The 24,449-nt window shown below is 48.3% G+C and overlaps 8 protein-coding genes across 8 annotated transcripts; 3 read left to right on the forward strand and 5 right to left on the reverse strand.

The window, feature by feature from the left end:
* Positions 1-216: 216 nt before the first annotated feature.
* BDV38DRAFT_254740 (guanine nucleotide-binding protein subunit gamma) lies at positions 217-1,767 on the reverse strand. Its single transcript, XM_032055355.1, has 3 exons — positions 1,046-1,767; positions 906-963; positions 217-813 (listed from the first exon to the last, which is right to left on the reverse strand). The coding sequence occupies exons 1-3, from the start codon at positions 1,195-1,197 to the stop codon at positions 751-753; spliced, it is 273 nt and encodes a 90-aa protein (XP_031910650.1). The 5' UTR covers positions 1,198-1,767; the 3' UTR covers positions 217-750.
* An 882-nt stretch (positions 1,768-2,649) lies between these two features.
* On the forward strand, positions 2,650-6,696 carry tif32 (putative eukaryotic translation initiation factor 3 subunit EifCa). The gene is made up of 4 exons (XM_032051740.1): positions 2,650-2,952; positions 3,059-3,283; positions 3,363-5,737; positions 5,810-6,696. Exons 1-4 carry the CDS (start codon positions 2,911-2,913, stop codon positions 6,282-6,284), a joined length of 3,117 nt encoding a protein of 1,038 aa, XP_031910651.1. The 5' UTR covers positions 2,650-2,910; the 3' UTR covers positions 6,285-6,696.
* Positions 6,697-6,835: 139 nt separating this feature from the next.
* On the reverse strand, positions 6,836-9,105 carry BDV38DRAFT_158263 (uncharacterized protein). Its single transcript, XM_032051741.1, has 2 exons — positions 7,949-9,105; positions 6,836-7,874 (listed from the first exon to the last, which is right to left on the reverse strand). The coding sequence occupies exons 1-2, from the start codon at positions 8,665-8,667 to the stop codon at positions 7,298-7,300; spliced, it is 1,296 nt and encodes a 431-aa protein (XP_031910652.1). The 5' UTR covers positions 8,668-9,105; the 3' UTR covers positions 6,836-7,297.
* A 1-nt stretch (position 9,106) lies between these two features.
* On the forward strand, positions 9,107-10,336 carry BDV38DRAFT_158298 (peptide alpha-N-acetyltransferase complex B subunit NAT3). The gene is made up of 3 exons (XM_032051742.1): positions 9,107-9,427; positions 9,540-9,771; positions 9,839-10,336. The coding sequence occupies exons 1-3, from the start codon at positions 9,259-9,261 to the stop codon at positions 10,008-10,010; spliced, it is 573 nt and encodes a 190-aa protein (XP_031910653.1). The 5' UTR covers positions 9,107-9,258; the 3' UTR covers positions 10,011-10,336.
* On the reverse strand, positions 10,219-11,907 carry BDV38DRAFT_158238 (major facilitator superfamily domain-containing protein). The gene has a single exon (XM_032051739.1). It carries the CDS (start codon positions 11,727-11,729, stop codon positions 10,662-10,664), a length of 1,068 nt encoding a protein of 355 aa, XP_031910654.1. The 5' UTR covers positions 11,730-11,907; the 3' UTR covers positions 10,219-10,661.
* Positions 11,908-14,199: 2,292 nt separating this feature from the next.
* Positions 14,200-15,027, reverse strand: BDV38DRAFT_254770 (DNA-directed RNA polymerase core subunit RPO26; the record flags this gene model as incomplete). The annotated part of the gene is made up of 2 exons (XM_032055356.1): positions 14,876-15,027; positions 14,200-14,754 (listed from the first exon to the last, which is right to left on the reverse strand). Coding segments are annotated over exons 1-2 (385 nt in total), but the record flags the coding sequence as incomplete, so codon positions are not given.
* Positions 15,028-15,184: 157 nt separating this feature from the next.
* On the forward strand, positions 15,185-17,215 carry BDV38DRAFT_254771 (uncharacterized protein). Its single transcript, XM_032055357.1, has 2 exons — positions 15,185-15,344; positions 15,427-17,215. The coding sequence occupies exons 1-2, from the start codon at positions 15,266-15,268 to the stop codon at positions 17,049-17,051; spliced, it is 1,704 nt and encodes a 567-aa protein (XP_031910656.1). The 5' UTR covers positions 15,185-15,265; the 3' UTR covers positions 17,052-17,215.
* Positions 17,216-18,036: 821 nt separating this feature from the next.
* On the reverse strand, positions 18,037-19,743 carry BDV38DRAFT_295301 (uncharacterized protein; the record flags this gene model as incomplete). The annotated part of the gene is made up of 3 exons (XM_032062677.1): positions 19,098-19,743; positions 18,263-19,044; positions 18,037-18,192 (listed from the first exon to the last, which is right to left on the reverse strand). The coding sequence occupies exons 1-3, from the start codon at positions 19,690-19,692 to the stop codon at positions 18,037-18,039; spliced, it is 1,533 nt and encodes a 510-aa protein (XP_031910657.1). The 5' UTR covers positions 19,693-19,743.
* Positions 19,744-24,449: the final 4,706 nt, after the last annotated feature.

Raw genomic sequence — 24,449 nt, forward strand, 5'->3', positions numbered from 1 at the left:
TTACGATAGTGCTTACTGCATACATACAATTTTGAGATGGTGTGCATCTTGCGCTGCAGCTCCCGGGATTTGAATCAGTCATGTCGGTATTATAGTTGGTTCGAGACCACCAAATCTATGATACAAGAAGGACCATCAAATCTGACGCCAGGAACGTCACATCGTCCCTCCGAGGATTTGTGGTGATTTTCTTTTGGAATCTGAGAGGGAAAAAGGACGAAGAAGGAAAAAAAAAAAAAAGAAGCCCACACCATCCATAACAGTAGAACATAGGAAATATCAAGGAATCAAAGATATCACTGGGGAAGAAATGGGCATACCGCCAAGGCTAGAAAGGGAATTTTCAACATATCAAGGCACAAATAGCTCGAAGAGAAAGATAAGAGGAAAAGAGAAAAAAGAGAGACGTCGCATATCGAAGTTTATCGAGGTCATCAACAGCGGATCCCATGGGCCAATGCGACCATACACTGGCCCGTCGTCAGCGTCCGAAGTTCATGCAGGTCCAGCGCGTGTTTCCTTCGGGGGCTGAACAGCTTCACGAGCACCCAGAAATCCCGCGCCTCCCCGCTGATCGGTTGTCGGTACGTAGTCCTGGTCGTGACGAGTGGGTAGCGATACGACGTTTTCAAAGGTCAAAAGAGGTATTGAGAAGAATAAGATTAGGTAGTAAAAGGTGATGTCGTAGCGTTTGAGGGTAGAATGGACCGCTTGGTAGCTCAGTTAATGGCGTGGAATGTCATGGATCCATTACATGACCGTGCAACAGCCTCCCTGCTGCTGAGGGGCGTATGGGTCATCGCGTTTGTCGACCTGGGGAGAGGTTGGTTAGTTTCCTGATTTTGTTTCGATCGCACGAGCTAGACGTTGAGTCCCTCGTGGAGGGGAGAATTGACGGCGCATACCTGGCCCCATACGGAAGGTACCATAAAGTCGCGAGTGTTGTTGCAGTAATTAATCAGCCTGCTCCCGTCAAGACGGATGGTATCAGTATCCGTCGGTCGCACACGAGGGGTAGACCAAGTGGTAATTGGGGACGACGTACGACATCGCAGCCTCGGACACTTTGACCCGGGGACGGTCCAGGTCTTCCTTCAGACGAGCATTGAGCTCTGTCAATCGTCGATACTTCAAATCGGCCACACTTTGCTTCTTGTTCTTAACATCCCCTCCCGATCGAAGCTCGTAAGCAGGCATCGTGATAGACTAAATTGTTCTTTGTTTCTTTTTCTTTTTAAATCTTTAATTTTTTTTTTTTTGTTATCGGGACGATTTGAGGTGCGAATTAACTATATGCGCACACACGGGAAGGGAAGGGGGGGGGTGTGTGTGTGGGTTGGACCGGTAAGTAGTAGGAAGGAAGAGAAGGTGGTCAAGTAAGGTTCGCGCGTCGAGCCGAGTAAGGGGAGAGAGAAAGGCGGACACCGACCAAAAGGGAGAGGCTGCGGTTTATGGTGGGAGGAAATTAAATTATGAGCGAGAGAACGACGTTCCAATATTACTTGGGGGGGAAGGGTTCAACGGAGAGAACGACCGAATAGGTTGACCCGGAAATAATGGCTCAAGTGGAATAAAAGAATAAAAGAAGAAGAAAAATAAAAAGAAATGAAGCAAAAAAGGTGAAGCCCCGAGACAAGGATTAGAACTTGGGAAAAGAGTGACAAGTCGAGAAGCTAAGAAAGAGGAGAAAGAAAGGGAAATGAAGAATTGGGTGGTCTGTGAGGCGACCTTTGAACTTTGGTTTGGTTTTTTTCGGGGGGGGGGGGGGAAGGAAAAGGGAATCTCGGATGTTGGTTTTTAATTAACTAACCAACTTTGCTTTCTTTCCCTCTTCTCAGCTTTTCTTATGCTTCCCCCTGAACCTGGGAAAAATGGAGTAGAATAATAGCTAGTCTAGCTAGTCACTTAGTCTCATTAGTCAGTATCTCTTAACAAAAAACACGAAAAAAAAAGGCGGATGATGGATGCCGAAAATGTAGTAGAATTTGGGAACGGATCATCCGATTGTTTATTCATCGAAGCTCTTAAGAAGAAACCCCGAAATTCGTTGGACTAATAGTTCTTCTTATTATGATTCTGATTGATCTGACGTCCGCTTCTGTATTACATTCCTCATTGAATTTCTCTCGCATGAGTTCCAATTCCCTCTCGTGTTCTCAAATCTCAATGTTACCGTACCATACACGACACGTGACGACAGGCCATTGATGGGCTGTTTCATGGTCTACTCCATAGTTGGTAATGAATTCATGTCATGGTCCTTGCCTGTTCTGCAGGCTGGATGATGACTTGTACAAACCAAAGTACTCGACATGATTCAGGTACTACCTAGTACCGTACATACTACAACAAAGTGGTGCCCCAGCTGACTGGTCATGAAGATGGACCCTGGTGGAATGCGACCCCATTGTTCTCCAGCCGGCGTATTGTCCGAGTCCGAGCTTCTTCTTCCAGGATATCAGAATGACTCCGGGCTCACGAACCACCCTGTGGCAAACCCCCCCCCATTCCCTTACAGAAATATAGCCAGGGATTAGACCTCTCTTTGAGTTCCAGCCTAGATTCCATATTGATACCATGACTTTAAGTGAGATATCACGCGGCGTCGCGCTGACTCCTCGTTCATATCACGTGACCCAGGTCGCTTAACCGAAGTGGGAAGCCCTTCGGCCTGTTTTTTGAAATCTCGCACAACGCCCGCCAGAGCCCAAAGATCCCTCCCCAACCGACGTTGAAGGGCCGTCGCGTGGCAGTGTATTCGCAAATAGGGACTTTATCGCTTTCGACACTTGCTGCCCCCCGTTGTCGAGCGAAATCCACCTTTTTTTTTCGCCCCTCGAACCACAGACGTGTGCCGTTTTTGCCATAATTCGATAGGAATCGCTTATCCCGAAGCATTCATCACCCATCATGCCGCCGCCTCCTCATATCAAGCCCGAAAATGTCCTGAAGGTGAGTGGAGCCTTCTACTGCGATGGACATCGATGCAAAATGACGACGGTCGCGGATAACGGAGATGTCTGATGGAAACTAACGCTGGTGTTTTTGCTCGTCTTAGAGGGCTCAGGAACTTATCGCCGTGGGCCAGGCCCCCGCCGCCCTTAATGTCCTTCACGAACATGTCACCTCCAAGAGGACGCGCAGCAGCCCCATCGTGTCGCTGGAACCGGTTATGCTACTTTTCGTCGAGCTGTGCGTGGATCTTCGCAAGGGAAAGGCCGCCAAGGATGGATTGTATCAATATAAGAACATCGCTCAGAACACCAATGTGGCCACTATCGAGGTACGCGAATCATGGAGGACCAGAGGTGGAAACGGTTATCTGTATTGGTTAGAAGCTTACAGGCTGTGTGTATTTGCAGGTCGTCCTCAAGAAGTTCATCGAACTCGCCGAGAAGAAGGTGACCGAAGCCCAAGCCAAGGCCGATGAGATCCAGTCCTCGTTGGAATCCGCCGCCCCCTCGACTAACGTGGAGGATTTGGAAGCCATTGAAACCCCTGAGACCATCCTTCTCGCCACTGTTTCCGGTGAGCAGTCCCGTGATCGTACCGACCGTGCTGTCGTGACCCCATGGCTCAAGTTCCTTTGGGAGACCTACCGGACCGTTCTGGAAATCTTGAAGAACAATGCTCGTCTCGAGGTTATGTACCAGACTACCGCCCTCCAGGCCTTCCAGTTCTGCCTGAAGTACACCCGCAAGACGGAATTCCGCAGGCTCTGTGAGCTCCTCCGGAACCATGTGCAGAACGCTGCCAAGTATTCTGCTCAGATGCACGCTATCAACCTCAGCGATCCCGACACTCTTCAGCGCCATTTGGATACCCGTTTCCAGCAGCTGAATGTGGCCGTTGAGTTGGAACTCTGGCAGGAGGCTTTCCGCAGCATTGAGGATATCCACACCCTTCTGAGCCTCAGCAAGCGCCCGGCCAAGAACGTCATGATGGCCAACTACTACGAGAAGCTGGCCCGCATCTTCCTGGTTAGCGAGAACTACCTTTTCCACGCCGCTGCCTGGAGCCGCTACTACAACCTCCTCCGCCAGTCCGCTGCCAGCCTCGCTGCCGGCCAGGGTACCAAGAAGGAGAACCCTTCCGTTACTGATGCCGACATGACCAAGGCCGCCTCTTTCGTCCTCCTGTCTGCTCTTGCCATTCCCGTGATCAGCACCTCTCGTTCTCGTGGCGCCCTGGTCGACGTGGACGAGGTTCGCAAAAACAAGAACACTCGCCTCACCAACCTCCTGGGTATGGCCCAGTCTCCCACCCGTGCGGTTCTCTTCAAGGATGCTCTCAACAAGGGTTTGCTCAAGCGTGTTCGCCCTGAGATCCGTGACCTCTACAACATCCTCGAGGTCGACTTCCACCCCTTGTCTATCTGCAAGAAGATTACCCCCATCCTCAAGCAGATTGGTGCTGATCCCGAGATGGAGAAGTACGTTGTGCCTCTGCAGCAGGTCATTCTGACCCGCCTCTTCCAGCAGCTGTCTCAGGTCTATGAGTCGGTTTCGCTGAAGTTCGTGTACGAGCTGGCCCAGTTCCCCGACCCCTTCCAGGTCACCCCCGCCATGATCGAGAAGTTCATCATGAACGGCTGCAAGAAGGGTGATCTCGCCATTCGGGTAGACCACATCTCGGGTGTCCTTACCTTCGACAGCGATGTGTTCTCGTCTGCTAAGGCCCTGCACTCTGGTAGCGCGGCTGGATCTGCTGAAAGCGAGGTGGGCTCGGTGCAGCGCATGCAGAACACCCCTGCGGAAATCGCTCGCCTGCAGCTCACCCGCCTCGCCAAGACTCTTCATGTTTCGTGCATGTATGTCGATCCCTCGTACAACGAGGCTCGTCTGCAAGCCAAGCAGGCGGCCCACGCCCGCGCTGCTGTCGGTGCTGCCAAGGAGCATGAGGAGACCTTGGCTCGCCGTGTCGTTATCGACAAGAAGAAGGAGGCCGCCACTGATGCTCTGCAGCGTAAGCAGAGAGAGGAGGAGACCCGCAAGCGGATCCGTACCCAGCAGCTCCAGGAGGCTGAGAAGCAACGTCTGCTTGATGAACAGCGCGAGCGCGAGAAGAAGCGCATCAAGGATGAGCAGGATCGGATTCGCGAGCAGGAACTCAAGAAGCAAATTGAGGAGTTGAAGAGCGGAGTGAAGGGCATTGACCTCAGCGAAGTTGATCTCAAGGACCTCGATGCTAACCGCCTCCGCGCGATGAAACTCGCCCAGCTCGAGAAGGAGAAGAACGAGCTGAATGATCGTATCCGTACCACTGGCAAGCGTATTGACCATCTGGAGCGTGCTTTCCGTCGCGAGGAATTGAAACACATTCCTGCCGACTACGAGGCACAGAAGAAGCGTGATATGGAGCTCTACGAGGCCACAAAGGCTGAGACCCTGAAGGAGGCTGAGGACAAGCACAAGGAGGCTGTTGCTCTCAAGCACCGCCTCAGCCGACTGGTACCTGTGTTCAACACCTTCCGCAAGGATGTCTCTGAGAAGCGCCACGAGGAGTTTGAGAGGCGTCGCAAGGCGGCCGAGAGAGATTTCGAGGCTAAGAAGAAGCAACGTATCAAGGAAGTGCAGGACCGTAGGCGCCGTGAGAGGGCTGAGCGTGAGGAAGCTGAACGTCACCAGAAGGAGGAAGAGGAACGTATCAAGCGTGAGGAAGAAGAGCGTGCTGCCAAGGAGGAAGAGCGCAGACGTGTTCTGGCTGAGGAGAAGGCCAAGCGCGAAGAGGAGAGAAAGTGAGTTCACAGCTTTGATCCCTTGTGGCCTACTTTGTCGATGTTGGAGAATGTTGCTAACCTCCCTTATAGGAAACTCGATGAGATGGCCCTTAAACAGAAGCAGCGCGAAGAGGAGGCCGAAGCCCGTCTTGCTTCCCGGAGAGCCGGTGTTCCAGAGCCGCCCACCCGTGCAGAGCCTGAACGTACTGCTCCTCGCCTCAACCTGGCTCCTCGCACTGGTGGCGGTCCTAGCTGGAGAGAGCGTCAAGCCGCCAAGGAGTCCACCGGCGGTGCTGCTCCTGAGCCTGCCAAGGAAGAGCCTGCTGCCCAGCCTCCCCGCAGAACCGGTGGCTACGTGCCTCCTCATCTCCGCTCTGGTTCTGCAGCTGCCCCTGCAGCTTCCCCTTCTAACGGCGCTGCACCATCTCGCTACGTGCCCCCTAGTGCTCGCGACTCCGGTTCCTCCACCCCCCCTTCTCGTACGCAAACCCCCGCTACTACTTCTGAGGAGCCTAAGAGCGGTGGAAAGTGGGTGCCTCGGTGGAAGCAGCAACAAGGCCAGTAAATAATTCACGTCATTTGAAAAGTTTCTTGGAATGTTGAAAGGATGTGTTGCTTTTACAGTTTCTCCCTTTTTATTCTCTTTTACCCTCATGTTCGCATTGTCTCCCTCCACGGTATCACTTACCTTGTTTCTATGATGATCGCTGAGACTTCTGGGACATCCTTTAATTTGGTCCCTAGATAGTCTCTCATGTCACCAAATGCATCTATGTTCCATTAAATGAAGTCTCCACCCTCTTCTTCTTTTCTGTCATGTCCGACAGCTACTTTGATGGATAATGCAGAAGCTATGAGTCTCTTTCTTTCACCGTATATGATTTTACCTTCTTTCTGCTTTTGTTGAAACTCTTTCCAATGGGTAATTGGTGGCGTATGATGTCCAATTCATGTTGATTTGACTTGACATTCTTACCTACCTTTTATAGACATTTTGCGGATTTATCCGGGAATTGTTACGGCCATGTCACTTCTAGTAATTGAGTAGCGTCCTTCGTCTGGTTACTTCCTTGGGTGGGTAATTTCCGTTAGGTAGTTCATGGCATTCTTTGTTTATCTGATGTTTCCGTTTTAAACGCCTTACTGTACAAAGCAGAAATTAACTGGTAAAGGAATTTATCTCGACCTGCGAAGAGAAAGAACAGGAACAACAAAGAGAATTGAATAAGATAAGATGTCGGATCTAGTGGGCCGCGGTTGGTAAGGTTAAGTACTTTGAATGAAAGAGATAGACGGGGTGTATGTATGTGTGTATGTATGTCTGGGCTGTCTCATGCTGGTTTTATGTTGAGCATTTGATCAGAACAAAGGAATAAATGTATGACGTAAATGAAAATCTATATACTTAGAAAGGAAATAGTCAAAGATAAAGTAAAAAGGGGGTATGTCGCAGCCTCTAATATTTCACAGATCATTCATATGATGAGGCGATGTTATCGTGAGAATTTCCATCTGGAAGCGATACTGAGAGTCGCAGATGAGAAAGAACGAAGAACAACAAAAGTCGTGAGGTTGGTTTTAAGCAGCAGCGGCGGCGGCTTCTGCGCCGGCAGCTCCGAAGAGTCTCTCCCTCCATTCTCCGCACACGGCTTCGAAGCCGCTGACGACGTCTCCGCACTCGCGCCCGGCTTCCCGGTCTCGGAGACGGCGATCCCAATCGCCTTTCTCAATCCACCGGGTGCCCTCTTCGCGACCTTCTTCTTCACGGCGGAGTTCAGAGACAAGTTCGCGAGCAGATCGGAGCCTTCGAGAGGCGGTGGCTGTTAGCTGACGCGATTCGTAAAGCGTATCGCTCAAGCTTTGTAAAGAGAGTGTGATTTCGGATGTTTGTGAGACGAGCGATTGGAGGGAGTAGAGTGGGTTCAGAGCGGGTGAGTGCGAGGGTGTTGCGGGTCTTGATGAGTGACGGGATTGGACCGGGAAAGGATATGGGAGGTTAGGTAAGAGCTCGTCGTCGATCAGAGGGATAAGCGAATCAATGGCATCTTCAGAGAGAAGAGGGAAAGGAGAGAAAAGTAGAGGGTGGGTGAGTGTTTGGAGAGTCCGAGTTTGGTGGGTGAGATGTGAAGTGATAGAAGAGTGTGCTGTGATAAGTCTGTGCAGAGAAACCGGAAATCAGTATAATTACTTTATAGAAGCAAATCAGCTTGGACTGAAACAAGGCCTTACCTCATAGCATTATTCTCGATCCCACTCTGCCCCCCAAGATCCCGAAGTGCCTCAACAACGCGAGCAATGGCATGATCACTCTCACTCCCATTGTTTTCCAGTCCCCGCCGAGCTAAGCTCTCAACCTCCGCCATTTGCATCTCTAGACTTGGCGAGATATCCGCAGCTTCCTCTAGGTCCGAGTCAGGGCCATAGTCTGAACCGTCATACTGTGATTCAGTTCGGCGATGTCGATGACCTCCATTCCGAGTCTTAGGTTTTGGAGGTTGTAGAGAAGCACGCTCGGACGAGTAACCCGATGATGGTGTCCTAGTTCCCATGTGATAGCCGTCTTCCGAGTCGCTGCGATCCATATGTTGCGAATCCGCAGGGATATGTTCGACCTCCTGTCCTGACGCATACCCATAGCCACCCTCCTCCTGCTCCCAAGCATCAGCCAGTTCGTCTGCAAGGTTTCCCAAGCCACCCCCGCCCATGTCCGCAGCACTTCCAAAGTCACCCGACATTCTATAATGAGATCCGTTTATGCTTTGCGCATGGTGTCCGCGGGCCGGAGATGACGGGGCTGAAAAGCGAGGAGACATAGGCGACCTTGGTGGACTATGAGAGAAGCCATTTGGAGCATAGGTGCCCGGAGAAATGGGGTCAAAGTCGATGCTGGATTGACTCTGATTATGGCGGTGAGATAGCCTCAGGGGAGATGGTGGGATGGACGGCATGGTTCAATCCCAGCCAGTTGAATAGATGATCGGACAAGGAGGAAGTAGGAAAAAGAAAGAATGCAGATGTCACTCGGTCAACGTCTTAATATAGCGGACCGAAAGAGTCGTTAGAAATTGCAGCTGCAAGGGTCCCTCCGATGGTCTCGGAACGTGACTAGGGGGGGCGGCGCGGAGGGGGACAAGTAAAGTAAAAAAGGATGTCAACAATACGCGGTCGACCGCATCACCAGGACGCTCAAGGAAATATATGTACAAAGGAGAGACGGAATCAGACTCTGCACATCAAAAGCAGATCAAGATATTTACCAGTGACAATGTTGTGAGGGAGGAAAAGAATGGAAGATAGCGTGAAGTAAAATAAGGGAAAGTTGCGTCCGTCCAAATCATCGGCCAGAGCGCCATTTTTCCCGTGACCGCCGAAGCCCCAATTGGGCCGATGGTTTCTTTCCCCACGGCGGAGCTTCAATTCAATTACCTTTCACGACAATAATTTCCCACCTTATTCCTCTGTTTCGAATATCTATCACTAATTACCTATTCTTATCCTTCCGTTCATATTAACTTTCATTTCTTACTGACCACGCCACAATGAGTTCCATCCGGCGCATGTCCCCAACGGACTTACTCTCCCTCAACCTCACGAATCTCGACCCATTAACGGAGAACTATGACCTGGGTTTCTACCTCAATTACCTCATGCGGTGGCCCTCCCTCTTCAGCAGCGTCCAAGACCGCCGGGAAGGCATCGTCGGTTACAGTATGTGGACGGAATAGTCATAATACTTGTTCCATGGCACCTAGATTTAGAATCAGGGCCCCACTACATATCGCATATGCATGTCGCTAACGTGGCGCCGTTCACATAACAGTCATGGGAAAGACCGAAGAACAACACCCATCTATGCGTCACTCCGAACACTATACTCCCTGGCACGGCCACATCACCGTCTTAACAGTGGCGCCCGCATGGCGTCGGCTTGGCCACGCTCGCCGTCTCACGGAGCGACTCGAGCGTGGATCTGACATCAACGACGCCTGGTTTGTTGACTTGTACGTCCGAGCTGGGAATAAGATAGCGGTGGATATGTATAAGGGAATGGGGTGAGTATCCCGCTATTTGATGTGCATGGCGTAAGTTTTGCAAGGCTGACGAGGGCTCGTACCACAGATACTCTGTATTCCGACGGGTGGTTAATTACTATAGCGATGATCCGACAGGGATGTCGGATTCCGGTGAAGACGCATTTGATATGCGGAAACCCTGCTCTCGAGATAAGAATCTACAACATGTGCGGGAGAATGGCGAGGATTTCCTTGTTAGTCCGGAGGATGTTTCATAGAGTTCCTGGTCCGCTTCGATGTTTGATTGGGTGTGCGCATCTTAAAAAGCTCGGTATATCTTAGCATTGAGGTGTTTAGGTGTTATCTTTGACCTCTCCCTTTTGCAGTGCTTCGCGTTCTACTAGATAATGTTGATGTAAATGTGTACGGAGTAATGAAAACGGCAGTGAGTGGAACGTACGCTCTAGGAATGTTTCTGGCGCTTAGAATACTGTAGCGTCAAACGTACTGAAATTCTAGTCTATCTATTCAACATTATGTATATACGTGCAAATTCTATCGCAAATCTCTATGAAAGCATGCAACTTTTGTAGGACCCAAAACTCCAGCCTCCCGGCATGATGCAATGACTTCGTATGGAGAAACCGTCCGATCATTTCGATCTGTTTAACTTGAGGTGTACCGTTAGGGGCCGACTGTGCGACTGGCGTTCTCGATGAATCCCCCACTGAAACGTGAGCCCCAGGAGAGTTATGACCCCGTCTCTATTCTGGCAAACGTGTAGCGACACGGAAACCCTGAGAAGGGACGCTGATAGCTCTAAGTTAGAGTGGCTTCATTTTTCCTATCACCCCTTAGCCCAGAAGAGCAAGAACGGCGTTTCCTCATTTCGCCCGTAAGCCTGGTAGAATGAGATATGGCACCAGAGTTTAGGCTTTGACAGCAAAGTGGAAGCCAGTGCGAGACAGTCTCAGCGCAGCGAAAATTGAAGAAGCCGTGATGAGACAGCAGGCAGTGAAGAGTTGGACACCAAGATACTTATGAGTGCTGTCCAGTATGGCACCGCCGATCGGTGTTCCGATTAATAGTCCGAACGAAGTGGTTGAGAAGACCATACCCAAGCGTGTTCCCAAATTACGGATGTCCTTGGTCATGCTAGCCATAACCACCGGCGGCAGCGACACGAAACCACCGGAAGTGAGACCATATAGAATAGCCAAGACAATGATACCAGGGACGTTGTGCACACCAATCCAAGCAAAGGCAAGAATAGCGGTAGCGGTAGCGGCAGGGGTGAGGACGTTCAAAGGGCCGGTATGGTCGGCAACGAAGTTGGGCAGGACTCGTCCAAAGGTGGACCCGGCGTTCAGCATTGCAAGAAGATAGAAACCCAGCTTGGAATCTACAATCCCAGTCTCGATAGCGTAGGACTGAACGTAGAATAAGAAGTTGTAGAACCCCAAAAAGCCCATGAACATAGCGAGGGAAAACATGACAAATTGCGGTTCTTTGTACGCTGAAAGCTGAATCAGCTTACGTTTCTCCTTAGGTTGGAAGCGCATTCGCATGAGGCAACATGAGATACAGCAGGTTCCGAAACAAAGGAACCCTACTGCACGCGTAGCCCACTCGAACCCAACACTCTGCTGTAGTTGATTGAACATTATTGGGTAGATCACGCCACCGATGCTGCTTCCCGAAGCAGCCAGTCCATTGGCCAAACCTCTCTTCCTTTGGAAGTACTGAGGTAGGATGGCGACAGAGGGGACGAACAGGCAGCCGGCGGATAATCCGATAACGACCCCTTGTGCGAGAATTAGGTGCCAAAACTTGGAGGATAGACTAGTCATCATAAGGCCAAATGGCAGCCCAACAGTCCCAAAGGTGATAAGGCCACGGAAATAGCCTGCATCAAATAGGGGACCAGTCACGACCCCAAACAACATGAGAAGGAACGACTGCAAGGATCCAATCCAAGCAATAGAGTCTGAGGACATGCCGGACAAGAAACTTTGTTCGTAGTATGTTTGGAATGCACCCCATGTGTTGATGACACCCCTAAATCATGACCAAGTAAGCGAGTTGCCTCTCAAGTAAAAGCTATATGTCCAAGTGAATGGCACGACATGTGCATGGTACATACCAAGAATTGAAGAACAAGAAGAACGAGCCAAGGACTTGCAGCCAGGTATTCAACCCCGTGTCAAATGTTGGCTCTTCGGTTTCCCCCCCAGACGAAGAGTCCGACAAATCGGATGTCTGTTCGCTGCCATTGTGAAGATTGTTGCCTGCCCCGGAATCCACGACAATCTTTTCTTCGATATCAGCATCCGTACCCATATTGACAGCGCCTCACTTGCGGTTAGACAGCCTTTCTGCGAATGCAGAAACACATAGAAGACACAAGCAAGGACGAAAAGGACGGGAGGATGAGATAGACACGCACAACGAGGCTGTGATCAAGTTGAGGAAGTCGCTTTTCGACAAAGTCTGGCAGACTGGTGGTAATGATACCGCAAATAGATAAGCGAAGAGAAAACTACAAGTGGTCTGAGACCGGAAAAGCGGAGATTTATACATTGGCATTACAATTTCTCAGCGCCTTTGTCTCAGCGGGCCGATACTAGGCTAAGCTCGCGCACCAGGTTAAACCCAGGGCCGGTGGAGACTCTCGGGGAGATGGCCCACAATCACGGGGCCCATCCTTCAAGAAAAAAGAAAGAAAAAATTGTGAGAAAAAGCAGGCCAGCCGCTAGAACAGAGAATTTTGTGAGTGACCCATCGGTGGAATGCACCCTACTGGCTAGCGACTGAATTACCGAGTACACAGGGCGTCAACCGCTTCACGGCGCATTGCCGACGGTGACTGCCATATCCGATGCTGAATCTTCAATCCTGAGGTATCGAGATTCAACTGCAAAGCTACCCCAAGTATTGAGAATGCCAACACCTGAGCTTCAGACCGACCATGATTGAGACCTGTAGTTTCATGGGGCCCCGTCATTGACTCAAGGAAGAGTGGTCGGCAGTCACCGCATTAAACGTCTAGCCGAGTGGTGTGTCGACGTGCCGATTATCCAGCGGGGAAGGAGACCATATTATTAATCCATGTCGCATTCAATCTTTTAAAGGAAGATCTTCTAGGAATCTTGGCTGTCTTGGTATCAATTGGTTCAGCCCATACAACCGTATATCGGCCCCAAAAAAGGAGGTAGACGAAATTAAGGTCCTTTTCCATGAGTCACGACCCAGTGGAGTCTGCGGAGTTCCCATTTCAACTCCGAGTGATAGATTTGTACGGAGTATTGATACGAAGCCCTAAATCTCCACGTGGGGGATTATGATGCGGCCTTATCGATTGATATCTGCATGAAGGCCATTATCGTCCGTCTGGCAACCAAGGACCTCCGTATCATAAGCAGCGATGTAAGAAGGTCTACAGTATCAGAATGTGGGGGAACTTTAAAAAGGTCCTTGATCGCATGTTTATCTTTGCATCGTTTGACAGGATATCTGATCCGGCCCGGAAAAGCTTCCTCCCGGTGCAGACCCTAGAACGGCTTCAATCAATGTACTTAGTTACGGAGTTAGCTCCTGAGTTCTGTCAACCCTCCCTCTCTATACCTGGTTCGATGTCTCCACTACATCTTACGTTAGGGCAACTTTATTGAGCTTGGCTCTGTGTCCGCTTCGAAGCCAAGCCGCGGTGCATGACCTAAACAACCGACACTCATTCCATAGTAGTGGCATCAGTCCTGAGTTATAGTAGACCAGATAGAGACAATTTGGGCTGGCCAGTCCGTATATTACGGTCGTCAGGCCCGTCACTAATGGGATATAGTGTGTAGAAGCTGTCAAGAATAGAAGTGTATGATGCTTTCCGAAATTGGACACTGTGATGCCCTTCAGAAACCTTCAACCATTCAGGGTGGAATCACCTATATCAAAACACGTGGGGCTTAGAAGCCAGTTCTTCTGAGTGAATACCCACAAGGCTCGCAATGACCCTGAAGTCCGGTCCCGGTAATCTCATCGAACGGGTACTGTACAGGCAGTAATGTCTCGTCCTGAAGTGCCCATGACCGGGGGTCCACGGCTAATGTGTAGAAAAAGTTGTAATACTTTCGTGAAGGTAGCAAACTGGTCACCATTAATCCGGATGCTAAGTGTAAACGCGCGTCTAAAATTACTTTATAGTAGCATGGCAAGGTCCTATGAAAAGCAATAATGTCAACATCAAAACTATTTTTCTTTTTCTATATTGAAATAGACTGTACTGCGTTATCGTTTTGAGGTTTTTTTTTCCCCTTCCCAGTGACCTAGGCTGGCTAGCCATTGTGGTCCGCTTTCCTACTCCAAAACTCCAAACGCTATGCTGCACACAAGGAATGAAAGAACGTACATGATAGAAAGAGCCCAATTTCCAATACACAGCCACCCATCCCATCTTTTTATTTAGAGTAATTCTTCGCATGTCCAGTCCTCGTACCTAAATGAGAGAAACAACAGTCAGCCTGACTCTGTAAAACTAGGGAATCAAGATGCCGCTTACCATCCATCAGGCAGATATCTTCTCACAATAAGGGGGATTTTCTTCTGGTTCAGTTCCTTGATGGCGATCTGCAAGGGATCTGTCTCTCCTTCAAGATCCACAAGCACAGGAGCGTTCATACTATTAATATGTCAGAGTAACAATCCCCAACGTTCAGTAAATACCGATCTATGACCCACCTTATTTGCAAGGCCCTGGTGCCCAGAACACGCGCCCGCTCATACTTGGTCATGTAGGGGGTTGTCGTGCGCTGGTCGTTTGGCACCTTCCTTTCCCGCACTTGCTCCATCACTTTCCCAGAGTATCCGGCGCTGGGATCGCCCGAAACGACAACGCGATCTCCATTGACTGCGGGGGTGTAGTGGTCCTCTCCGTATGCTTCTGCGCCTTCCACACCTTCAATGTCTTCGGGGTTCAAGAAGTCTTCGGGCTCATTGTCATCGTAGTCCTGACCGGCGTCGAAGTCATAGCTAGAAAAGTGTTAAACCAGAAGAACTTCTATTGAGACAACCATCGGCAAAGAGATCATGTTTGGCGCATCCTTTTCTCTTTGCGCTAGCTGTAGGTTGCTGTGGAGAAATGGCTTCTTACTTGTCCTCGTCACCGTGGTCACCGTAGTCAGACATTGTGCCTGTTTAAGAGCGAAGGAACGGGGGAAAGATGGAGAACAAGTGCCACACAAGCGAATGAAAAGCCAACACGGAGTCCCGGACGATTTGGGGTGAAGCGATTGATGTTGCGACGGAGCTTCCGAGTGAAGAATTCGATATCGCGACTCTAGAAGGCGGCGGAAAAAGTTCCTTAGGCACTAGTCCCCTTTGGGCGTTTAACCTCACCGCTCTAACAGCATTTTCCGGCAAAATTTGACGATAAGCGTTCTTAATTAAATTTATCATCGTTCTCAACTGTCGCTCTTTGGTTAAATTCTTGTCCTAAATGAGATCATAGGCTTGGGGGCAGTAACCCTAATACTCCTGAGCTATGGGCCAAAAAAGAAAAGCTTCGGAAGGCTTTGATACTCCCAAGAAAATCCTCAAGCAGACGGCACTGGATGATACCGGTAAGCTCTCTTCTGGCCTTAATCATCATTGAAAAAAAAAAAAAAAAAAAAAAAAAGACTAAGCATTATTCAATGGATATAGACCCAATCTATGAGGAAGCTCATTCCGATTGCGACTACGTTTCATCAGATGAAAGGAGCATAGATAGCAATAGCCTTCATGAAACCCCGGCAACTCCGATCTCAACAATCTCAGCCAGGTACCCTTCCGAGCTGAAGACTCACCGCTGCCCTTTCGCCGGATGCACAAAGGCCTTCAATCGTCCAGCTCGCCTTCAGGAACATATTCGTTCGCATAATAACGAAAGGCTCTTCCAATGTACACACGATAACTGCGATAAGACATTTTTGCGAGTTTCGCATTTGAACCATCATATCAAGAGCGCTCACACCGGAGTCCGAGATTACGTATGTGACCGGCCGGGGTGTGGGAAGAGCTTTGTAACTGGGTCCCGTCTTCGTCGCCATTTGGCTGCTCATGATGGAAAAGAAAAGTACCGCTGTACGGAATACCCTCCTTGCAATGAAACCTTCCGAAAGCACTCGACCCTCCAGAAGCATATAACGACCGTCCACTTGAACCGAAAACCGTTCCAATGCCCGCATATTGACCCAAGTACTGGTCAGAAATGCTCTATGGCTTTTGACACAGCTGGTCACCTGCGAGCACATGAGAGTAGAGTTCACACTGAGAAGCGCTTTAGCTGCACGGAGTGCTCGCAGCATATGGAAGTAACCGACCCGTCCTCAGGTAATCCTTCGGCTGGCATGTCTGCAGCGACTTTCCCTACCTATGCTCTTCTTCAGGCTCACATCAAAACCGCCCATCCCCCACAATGCCCTAACTGTTCTATCACATGTTCGACAGCCCGTGAACTACGTCGGCATCTCGAAGTTGCACACGGAGATGTGACACTCGAAGAACGAAAGGTATTCCCATGTGTAGTCCCCGGGTGTGATCGAAGCTTCACGAAGAAGGGGAACTTGACGGTCCATATCCGGACCGTTCATCAAGGAGAGAAACGGTTCGTCTGTGGCGAGACGGATCTCTCGAGCTCCAGAAAGGTAGCGGGGTGGGTTGGCGATGGATGTGGAAAGCGATACGGAAGCAAACTCGCTCTTGAAGAACATATTCGCACCGCACACCTTGGCTGCCTGAATGCTAAAGCCGAACGACGACAACGTCTTGGTCTGGGCAAAGGACAACATAATGCTCAAAGTAGACCCACTGGTATATCAGCGCTGGCCGCTCTGACGGGTGATGGCTACGCCGAGGAAACAGGTCGCCACATTCGGTGTTTCTTTGACACTTGCGCGCACCGCTTTCACCGCAACTATGACCTTTGGGTGCATATGGGCAGCAAACACAGTTGCACTGAGGACGAGATCCGCGATATGTTCATGCAGCGAGCATTGCTGGCTGAAGACCCAGAGCCTATTACTGGTGACATGCTTGGAATCTACGGCCTTGAGTTTGACAACGACCCCTCTTATGAACCGTATATACTCGGGGAAGCCTCGGGTGCGAGCGCAGGCCTGGGCGCAAAGAACGAAAATACTCTTGCGGATTTGAACCCGCCAAACTTCCCTAGTAACCTGGAGTTCGACTCCAACTTTATGATGCAAGATATTGATTCGAAAACATCAGATGCTGACGATATGGCGATGATTGACCCTTTCCTAGCGTATAATATGATGGACGCATAGGGAATCCGTACATTAATCTCGTGTTCTTCTCAGCGACACCTGGCGACGCCTTGTTTTTTTCTTTCTATTATACACATTGATTTCTTTCTTTTTCTATCTTCTTTGCGCAAATGATACCACAAAAGTACCTCACTGGCTAGTTCAGATAATGAAGTAGATGCAACTCTATCTCCCAAAGCATGATCCCACTTCAATCAATTTAGGTCATTTATAAAGAAAATAACCCTTGGCACTCTTCATCTTTCCACATCCCGCCTAATGTGTACAAACTCCAGTACTCAATAGCCAAATCTCCAGGGAACAGAAAACACACATAGACATCGAGCTGTAGTAACCATTAGCATACGCAGGCCCTAATAACTTCCGCGAAAGAAATATCTTCGTACCTTGTTATGTAAATAATAGCCCACGCTCGAGTACAAATATGGGACTCAAGCTAGGCTGTGTTGGCTCCTGGTGAGTAGGTACTGTTAAGGGAAAGTGAGAGAAGCAAGATATGGTTATCTAGTCTAGTGAGTTGAGTTCCTTCCCACCTTTTTCTCCCCCAATATTTTCTTGTCTTCGCAATATGTTGATGATTTGATACAGGAACAGTTGTGATCCTCTTTATGGAACAAGGTATGCTCTCCTTTAACAATGAGAATAGTAGGGCCTGCGCTTGCTGCTGAGAAAACGGGTGAACTGTGCACGCCCAAAGTTGGACTGGAGGGAAGATTTCTGCAGAGTATCGAATGAGATAGAAGAGAGGCGAAGACAGAAAGAAGCGCAATAGACAAGAATTGGAAACGACCATAAACAACCCTGAATTAACTAACCATCATCCATAAGCCATTATTTGTGTTTGTATTTCAAGAAAGCCCAGTTCGAGAGGCTGAGTATTTTCCAAGTTCTTTTTTAGGACAAAAGAAGTTTTTGTTCGTTTCCGAGGTAGCAGATCCATGATGTGCAATAACCACACCAATTTCACTATTTCTCTGAGCTTTAATCATGTATCCTCAGGCTGCTCGCTGTGCATTGCTGTAGCCGGCTTGATGACACGACATTCATGCGCCTCTACCAAGGTAGTTCGTTCTATTGCTCGGGTTAGGGCAGGGACTGTGGCTGGAAGGCGTGTTGGCTGTGGAGCCTCAGTCCTGCTCTTCTAGTCAGAAGAGATGGAGGTCAGATAGATGATTCTGATTTGAGGTGAAGTTATTATGAGAGTAACTTACCAGCTCATTTCCAAGGACATGTCTCCCCCTTGGACGAACATCCACCGGAGACGATGTCCCAGCTAGGCTTCCCTGGATCGCAACAGTATGTTCGAGTGTGCGCATCTCTTTACGGAAAGAACGGCGAGGAAGCGAGGCTTCTGATAGCTTGAAGCTCTCATCAGGCCCTTTATAGAAAGACACATTCCCGACAAGATCAGCTGTCAAACTCTGGTTGGATCGCCACACATCACCGAAGTAGTCTGGGTTGCAGCGGGATAAGGCCTCGTCACGGTAGGGAAAAGGTGTAGAGCGACGTGATCGAACTCCATCTACCGAGATCCTGATCTGTGTAAGATGCTGTAAGAAAGAGATGTAACTGTCATTGGCCCTCGTTGAAGGTTTGTGGAGGGTGAATTGTCTAGCGATATCACAGAAGAGATGTACGGCAGCTAATCCTCTTGCTACACTCAGCCACAGAGCCGTTTTGAGCATCAGGTCGAGAGATACATTGCTGGAATCCTCAGATGGCCAATGAGCCAAATCCCCCGGTTCCGCTTCTTCGGCAGATGCGCGAGGGGTTCTCGCCGACGATGGTGGCAGCCAGCCAGACGCGCGCGCTCTGGCTGGGTCTGATCCTGCTAGGTGGTTTTTGTAGTACTGATGAAACACGGTAAGCTCGATATCGGACTCTGAAAAGCCGTCCCAGCTCAGGGAAGCCCTGCACGCGCGGAGTCGAATGTCCCTCATGCTCATCATTGCTGCTCGTTCTTGGGATACAGGGAGAGGGTTGTAAATAGTTTCTAAGCAGGTCATCAGTTTGATGATCCAAGTTCGAAGCGGACTCTTTACTTACTGTGCTCATCTTTTGATTTAATTGCTCGAAGAATGTCTTGCTTGAACTCCTCAATGACTTTCACCGATGCCTCGAGCTGCTGGCACACCTTCACAATATGAGGATATCTGGAGTTCATCCAGTAGACACGCGTAGCATCCTCCCCACGCAAAGGCGCCAACAGCTTTCTCAGCATCTCGAACTCGGTGCCGAAGAACGTCTCGTCAGTGATACTGGTATTATCGGGATGAGTAATCGCCCAGCATTTGTAACGCTCACGAAGCCATTTCTCCAAATTTGCCTGGATTCCTTGCATCTTGCCACAGCTCTCGAGCAGAATGATTGATAAGTGAGCATACGATCCGGGGAAAAGGTTGTCAGATAGCAGGGGAAGGCTGGTTACGACCTCTCTGGGAAAAAGGCCAGGGTCGAAGCCTTTGGTGAACTGCTGCATCAGCTCTTCCATTCTCTTCTTTTCAGTATCGGTGATCTCTTTCGCTTTCTCGTCCGGCAATCCAGAGCCATGGGTATTCAACGGAATATCAATGGCCGAGGCAGAGTTATCCTCTTCAAAATGCTCCGGAGGGAGCGTAGGGCAAAGCTTGAACAGCTCCATGTTGCATTACCGATAAGATACTCGATAGAAACATTCAAGACCAGGTACCAGGTTCTGCTATGCTTTAGTAGAAGCAAGCCAAAGAGGAGGAGATGGCATAGAACCGGCACAGGTTAGTATGGGGAGAATTAGACAAACTTCTCAGGGATTACCTAGATAGTGAATCTAGATCGTTATAAGTATTCTTAGTCAAGGTTGATGAAGAGATCCACAGGCGTGTCTCTGCTGCATGACCGTGCAAGAGAAGATGAAGTAGAGAATGATAGGAAACAAACAAGGCCAACACGACAACAGACGGCGTGAGGGGTTCATGAAGTGAATGAGACAAAATCCGGTGAATTCAGTCGACACTGAGAGTTTAGGATAAGGCAGTAACTTAGTGCAAATAAGATCATGCCTTCACTGTAAGATTCTCACAATAGCAAGTCGCTGAAAGGTTTCTTCCACAAATTAGATAACCCAAGCAGCAACATAACCTATATCCTTGATATGGTGATTGATAACAGAGAAAGAGAATATTCTCTGGTAAGTCCTCCACTGAACTTACCAATACTTGCCAGTAGTAGTAATTGGACGTAGCTTCTCTTCGTCCATTCTACTAATAATATTGTCTGTGACTTTTCTTTGTAATAATTGTCAGTGGAACTTTTACAGATTTCCATATTATAACAATGAGCGCTTGAAGTCACTGTCAGCGCAAGCCACCCTACCCTGGTGATCTATAGTCTAACCAGATCAGCTGCAAGGTTATGAATATATATAGCTATCCAAGCTCAAATAAATAATATTTCCCCTCTCGTTATATGTAGTAGGCTAGATTTGATATCTATTCCAAAAGCAGCAATATCAGTACTATGGCTGATCTTCTGTTGTCTTGCGGTACTGATCTGACTTAGCATTACCTTTTGCTCACAGTTGCAATGCTAATAAATATTACATCCCCACTGAGTAAAATAATGAACAGTTTGCAGATTTGACCTAACGATGACATTATTTGTTTGGTAATCATGAGTAGTCAAACGGTTGTGATAAAGAAACCCTGTACACTCCTAAATGAATGTCAGTGATGGAGAAAGCTCAATCACGATGTAAGTTTACAATATTTAGGATCAGACTCTTTCAGTTAATTTTCATCCTTTCTCGATTCAATCAACTGTATTGGAGTCGATGTTTATTTTGAGCTCCGGCGGTACAGGGGGATAGCCATCCAATATACGGAGTAGAGAATGGATACATAGAGCACTTTCCCCGATGATGGTCGTCCAGATGTGATAGATCACCTGTCATTGAAGCACGGGGTGGGCGGAAAGTCAAACTTTCTCATGGCAGCAGTTGCCAGGTCGAGCGGTGTATTACACTCGAGGTCCTGGCTGAATATCCTCGCCAGATCAACATGCTGAGATTTGCGACAATGTTAGTGCCTAATAGCGATGTAGAGTAAGTATTTGGACTATATAAATACTAACGGTAATTATTGTCGTAAAGGCGTATCGGACATGATGCATCACATTCTCTATATGAGGCCATAGAATGGGTCAAACTTCCTCAGGAATCCTCTTAGAATCTTGATCGCTCCTTTTTATATTCAGTTGTTCGTTCTTGTCATACACACCGGGGTTTCCGGAAGACTCCAACAAGATATACGGCCAATAGATACCAAGGGATACTGCAGATTGCATAAGTCGCGTCGGGATCAAGATCAAATAGTGTACTGCAGTTCAAAGGCTTCCATTTTACAACCCTAGGTGAACACGCACCCAGGGTGTCAAGTGCGTAACATTTATCCGGGAAATGATGGCCAACAGACATTCTGTGAAGAGAAGTATTTACAGGAGACAAGGTCATCTCGAGGACGTAGAGGGCGCATATAAGACTACAATGATCTGTCCCAGATCTCACTGGTAATAAATAAAGACGTTCGTTGCCTTTGCAGCTTTGTAGCCCTTTGTCATATCGATGAGAAGTATCTCACAATGTTGGCTATTTCATCCCAAACACGGGATTCTAAAGGCTTAGAGAGAGCAAGCCGCAGTCATCTGGGAAATATGTAGGTAGTGTATACATGAGCATGATGCAGAGAGATTTAGTGGTAGTCATCAGAAGCCTTGGTAAGGGCATGAATCTGGAAATCCCCAGAGTATCAATAAACCGACATAATAAATCTAAGATAGGCAGATTTTGAAGTACTGAATGCCTTTATCCTGGGGCAATCTAGGAATAAATCGCAATTGGGTCTGAGAAAAGTGCGTGTAACATGCATGTATCTCTACGAGTAGTACATAGTATTGTACAGTGACCCCGGTTCAGAAACACGTGGATCACCGGGGCCACAGGATACGTAGTGGCCAATCTTGCTTGGATGTACGTAAGGCTGCTCCTTTGCATTCTGGGTTGCTTGACGTCTTTCTGGGTGCCGGTTGGATATCGTCAAGGCGGAGTTGAAACTGGGGAGGTGGGCACTCTCTCGCTTATCTGATCGTCATCGACTGAGTGACTTGATTTAACAATTTAACACAGTAGTATAAGTACTCGGAGTACGTTTGGAATTGCGCAATTGATGAACTGGCGATGGGGTAGGGTCTTGTATCGTAACATCCCATTGGCTTGAGTTTAATGTAAGTAGCTTAAAATGGATCTAAGTACTAAGTATATCTCGCCTAAAGCTTTGTCTATTATGCGCGAAAGCTACTTTTTTTTTTTTTTTTTTGTTGGTGGCTGGGGCGGGGTACTAAGTATGGAGAGAACAACCCTAAGAGATGGCTGTCTCCACTTGTAACAATCAGACAATCGGAACATACTGCCATTGCTCAATGATACGAGCTGTGGCCTGCGAGCACGGGAACAAAGCAGGAAAGAAAAGCGAAGAAAGAGATACATTAGAAGTTACGAGGTGAAAAGAAAAGCAACATTACGTGGAGAGCATGAAGGACGGTCAACCAAGGTCGTGGGATCCAGCTCCTCCACTAGTTGAGGTCATATCTGCATCGAGACGATCCTTTTTGAGCAACGATCGCTGACCGGAGTGCGCGTCAAGGCCGACCTTTCATCCCGGCCGGTCCGCAGGTTTAGCTTAAGCGTAGCAGATTCCCAAGGCGGTGGACCTCATACTTTATGTCGTCGTTGCAAGTTGCCACAGTGCGCAGTCAGCACGTTGTACTCCGTGCCGTCCATAACCTTCTTGTTGACCGGAGAGAACTTTCTTACAATAATACCGATGGTAAATGTACTTACATATGTACATATAGTTGGAATTATCTAATCAAGCACAGCAACTAGTTAACTAACTAAATATACATTCAGGAGAGACGTGGACTTATCGCTTGCCAACAAATTTCAATATATGCCATTCAATGTACGTAGATAAGGTAAGGTAATGTTTCGACGGCATTGAACATGGTTGGTATCCGTGGATGCCGTAATGTACCTTATTTAGATACGGACCTTTTTAAGTATGTGCCACACATATTCCCCTGACTGTTCTGCAAGTTCAAATTTAATTGCCACTCGGAGTAAAGGGGTAAAAAGGAGGCTGTCAAAAGGGGAGGGGGGTCGAATGCAACAGTTTTAGTCTCTCATAAGAATACCTACTTAATATAAATAGCGCTGCATAGTGCCATATTAGTTTAACGGGAATGTAACCTCCTCCGAAGCACTTGATGTTGTGGCACAGAAGGGATGTGGCAGTGCGGGAGTTCCATCTGTTAACCTCTTGGGCAATACATTCGAAGGACCCAACTCGATACACACACCCTTACCGTGTACAAGAAAATACCAGGCCACCCGGGATACCCCAATTCCATCCAAGCCAAGTGCACAGACTACAAATGGGAAAGGGGAATACTACTCGATACTAACTACTAGTAGACATTAGGTGGCCAAACCGATCTTGGCAGCCAAGCCTACGTTGTTTCTCCTCACCTGTCGAAGAGTGAAGATCGAATGATATGGTAAGGCAAAGAATGGACGGAACAGGCGCCAGTATCTGTACTGGTACAAAGTTGTCATGTAGTAAGACATGCAGGTCTTAAGTTACTATATTTGGATAGCAAGAGCCATCCTTTGCATTTCTCCGTACTCGATTTGGATTTTATAGGCCCGGGTCCATGGCGACGAAATCCCCGGGGGGGTTGGGCAGTTTGTCCAGGATACACACACCGTTTGAGATTCGGGTGATATGAGTTACACTGTGTCAATGTTTATGTTACTGGGGTGAAATAGTCTAGATTGTATTGATAGTCATCGTGGATCCTCGGGATTCATTGGGTTGTATTTTATTTTAATATTTTTTTAATGTGCCGCCTTATATCATGGGTGCTAACCTGAAACTGAAAGGAGAGATCGAAAAAAGAAAAGAAAAAACAGAAAGCCTCCTAATGAAATTGGTGGGACATGCAGCGAATTTCTCTGATCCACGCCGATCTTGTTTGATCCATTCGGGGAAGACCAGCAGGGATGATACCCTTTTTTTTCCCTTTCCTTTGTTTTTTTTTTTATTTTTTTTTTATTTTATTTTGAGAATACGGCCACAGATGCGATGACGCCAGCCGCTACCTTTTCGGCCTTACCCAATCTAATAAAATAAAATAAAATAAGATAAAATCTCAAATGTTTAGCGGGGACTGAGCCTAGAACCACTCCGGTACGGTAAATTCCATGTATTAGCAAATAGAAAGTTGTACTCTGTACATTCATGCAGGCTGCCAATGGATGAATAGTATGTAGGTACATGTACTAAGTACTTACTTTCTTGCCTCCGT

This window comes from Aspergillus pseudotamarii, assembly GCF_009193445.1.
Source record: "Aspergillus pseudotamarii strain CBS 117625 unplaced genomic scaffold BDV38scaffold_52, whole genome shotgun sequence".
Lineage (NCBI taxonomy): Eukaryota > Fungi > Ascomycota > Eurotiomycetes > Eurotiales > Aspergillaceae > Aspergillus > Aspergillus pseudotamarii.

What these genes read in the sequence shown, in the direction of transcription:
- BDV38DRAFT_254740 (XM_032055355.1), bottom strand. Translation starts at nt 1,197, where the DNA reads ATGCCTGCTTACGAGCTTCGATCGGGAGGGGATGTTAAGAACAAGAAG. An exon ending in GTGTCCGAGGCTGCGATGTC is followed by an intron (nt 964 to 1,045) that starts GTACGTCGTCCC and finishes TGACGGGAGCAG; the next exon opens with GCTGATTAATTACTGCAACA. An exon ending in TACCTTCCGTATGGGGCCAG is followed by an intron (nt 814 to 905) that starts GTATGCGCCGTC and finishes ACCTCTCCCCAG; the next exon opens with GTCGACAAACGCGATGACCC.
- tif32 (XM_032051740.1), top strand. Translation starts at nt 2,911, where the DNA reads ATGCCGCCGCCTCCTCATATCAAGCCCGAAAATGTCCTGAAG. An exon ending in CCAATGTGGCCACTATCGAG is followed by an intron (nt 3,284 to 3,362) that starts GTACGCGAATCA and finishes GTGTATTTGCAG; the next exon opens with GTCGTCCTCAAGAAGTTCAT. An exon ending in AAGCGCGAAGAGGAGAGAAA is followed by an intron (nt 5,738 to 5,809) that starts GTGAGTTCACAG and finishes CCTCCCTTATAG; the next exon opens with GAAACTCGATGAGATGGCCC.
- BDV38DRAFT_158263 (XM_032051741.1), bottom strand. Translation starts at nt 8,667, where the DNA reads ATGCCGTCCATCCCACCATCTCCCCTGAGGCTATCTCACCGCCATAAT. An exon ending in ATCGAGAATAATGCTATGAG is followed by an intron (nt 7,875 to 7,948) that starts GTAAGGCCTTGT and finishes TTCTCTGCACAG; the next exon opens with ACTTATCACAGCACACTCTT.
- BDV38DRAFT_158298 (XM_032051742.1), top strand. Translation starts at nt 9,259, where the DNA reads ATGAGTTCCATCCGGCGCATGTCCCCAACGGACTTACTCTCCCTCAAC. An exon ending in GGAAGGCATCGTCGGTTACA is followed by an intron (nt 9,428 to 9,539) that starts GTATGTGGACGG and finishes TTCACATAACAG; the next exon opens with TCATGGGAAAGACCGAAGAA. An exon ending in GATATGTATAAGGGAATGGG is followed by an intron (nt 9,772 to 9,838) that starts GTGAGTATCCCG and finishes CTCGTACCACAG; the next exon opens with ATACTCTGTATTCCGACGGG.
- BDV38DRAFT_158238 (XM_032051739.1), bottom strand. Translation starts at nt 11,729, where the DNA reads ATGTCCTCAGACTCTATTGCTTGGATTGGATCCTTGCAGTCGTTCCTT.
- BDV38DRAFT_254771 (XM_032055357.1), top strand. Translation starts at nt 15,266, where the DNA reads ATGGGCCAAAAAAGAAAAGCTTCGGAAGGCTTTGATACTCCCAAGAAA. An exon ending in GACGGCACTGGATGATACCG is followed by an intron (nt 15,345 to 15,426) that starts GTAAGCTCTCTT and finishes CAATGGATATAG; the next exon opens with ACCCAATCTATGAGGAAGCT.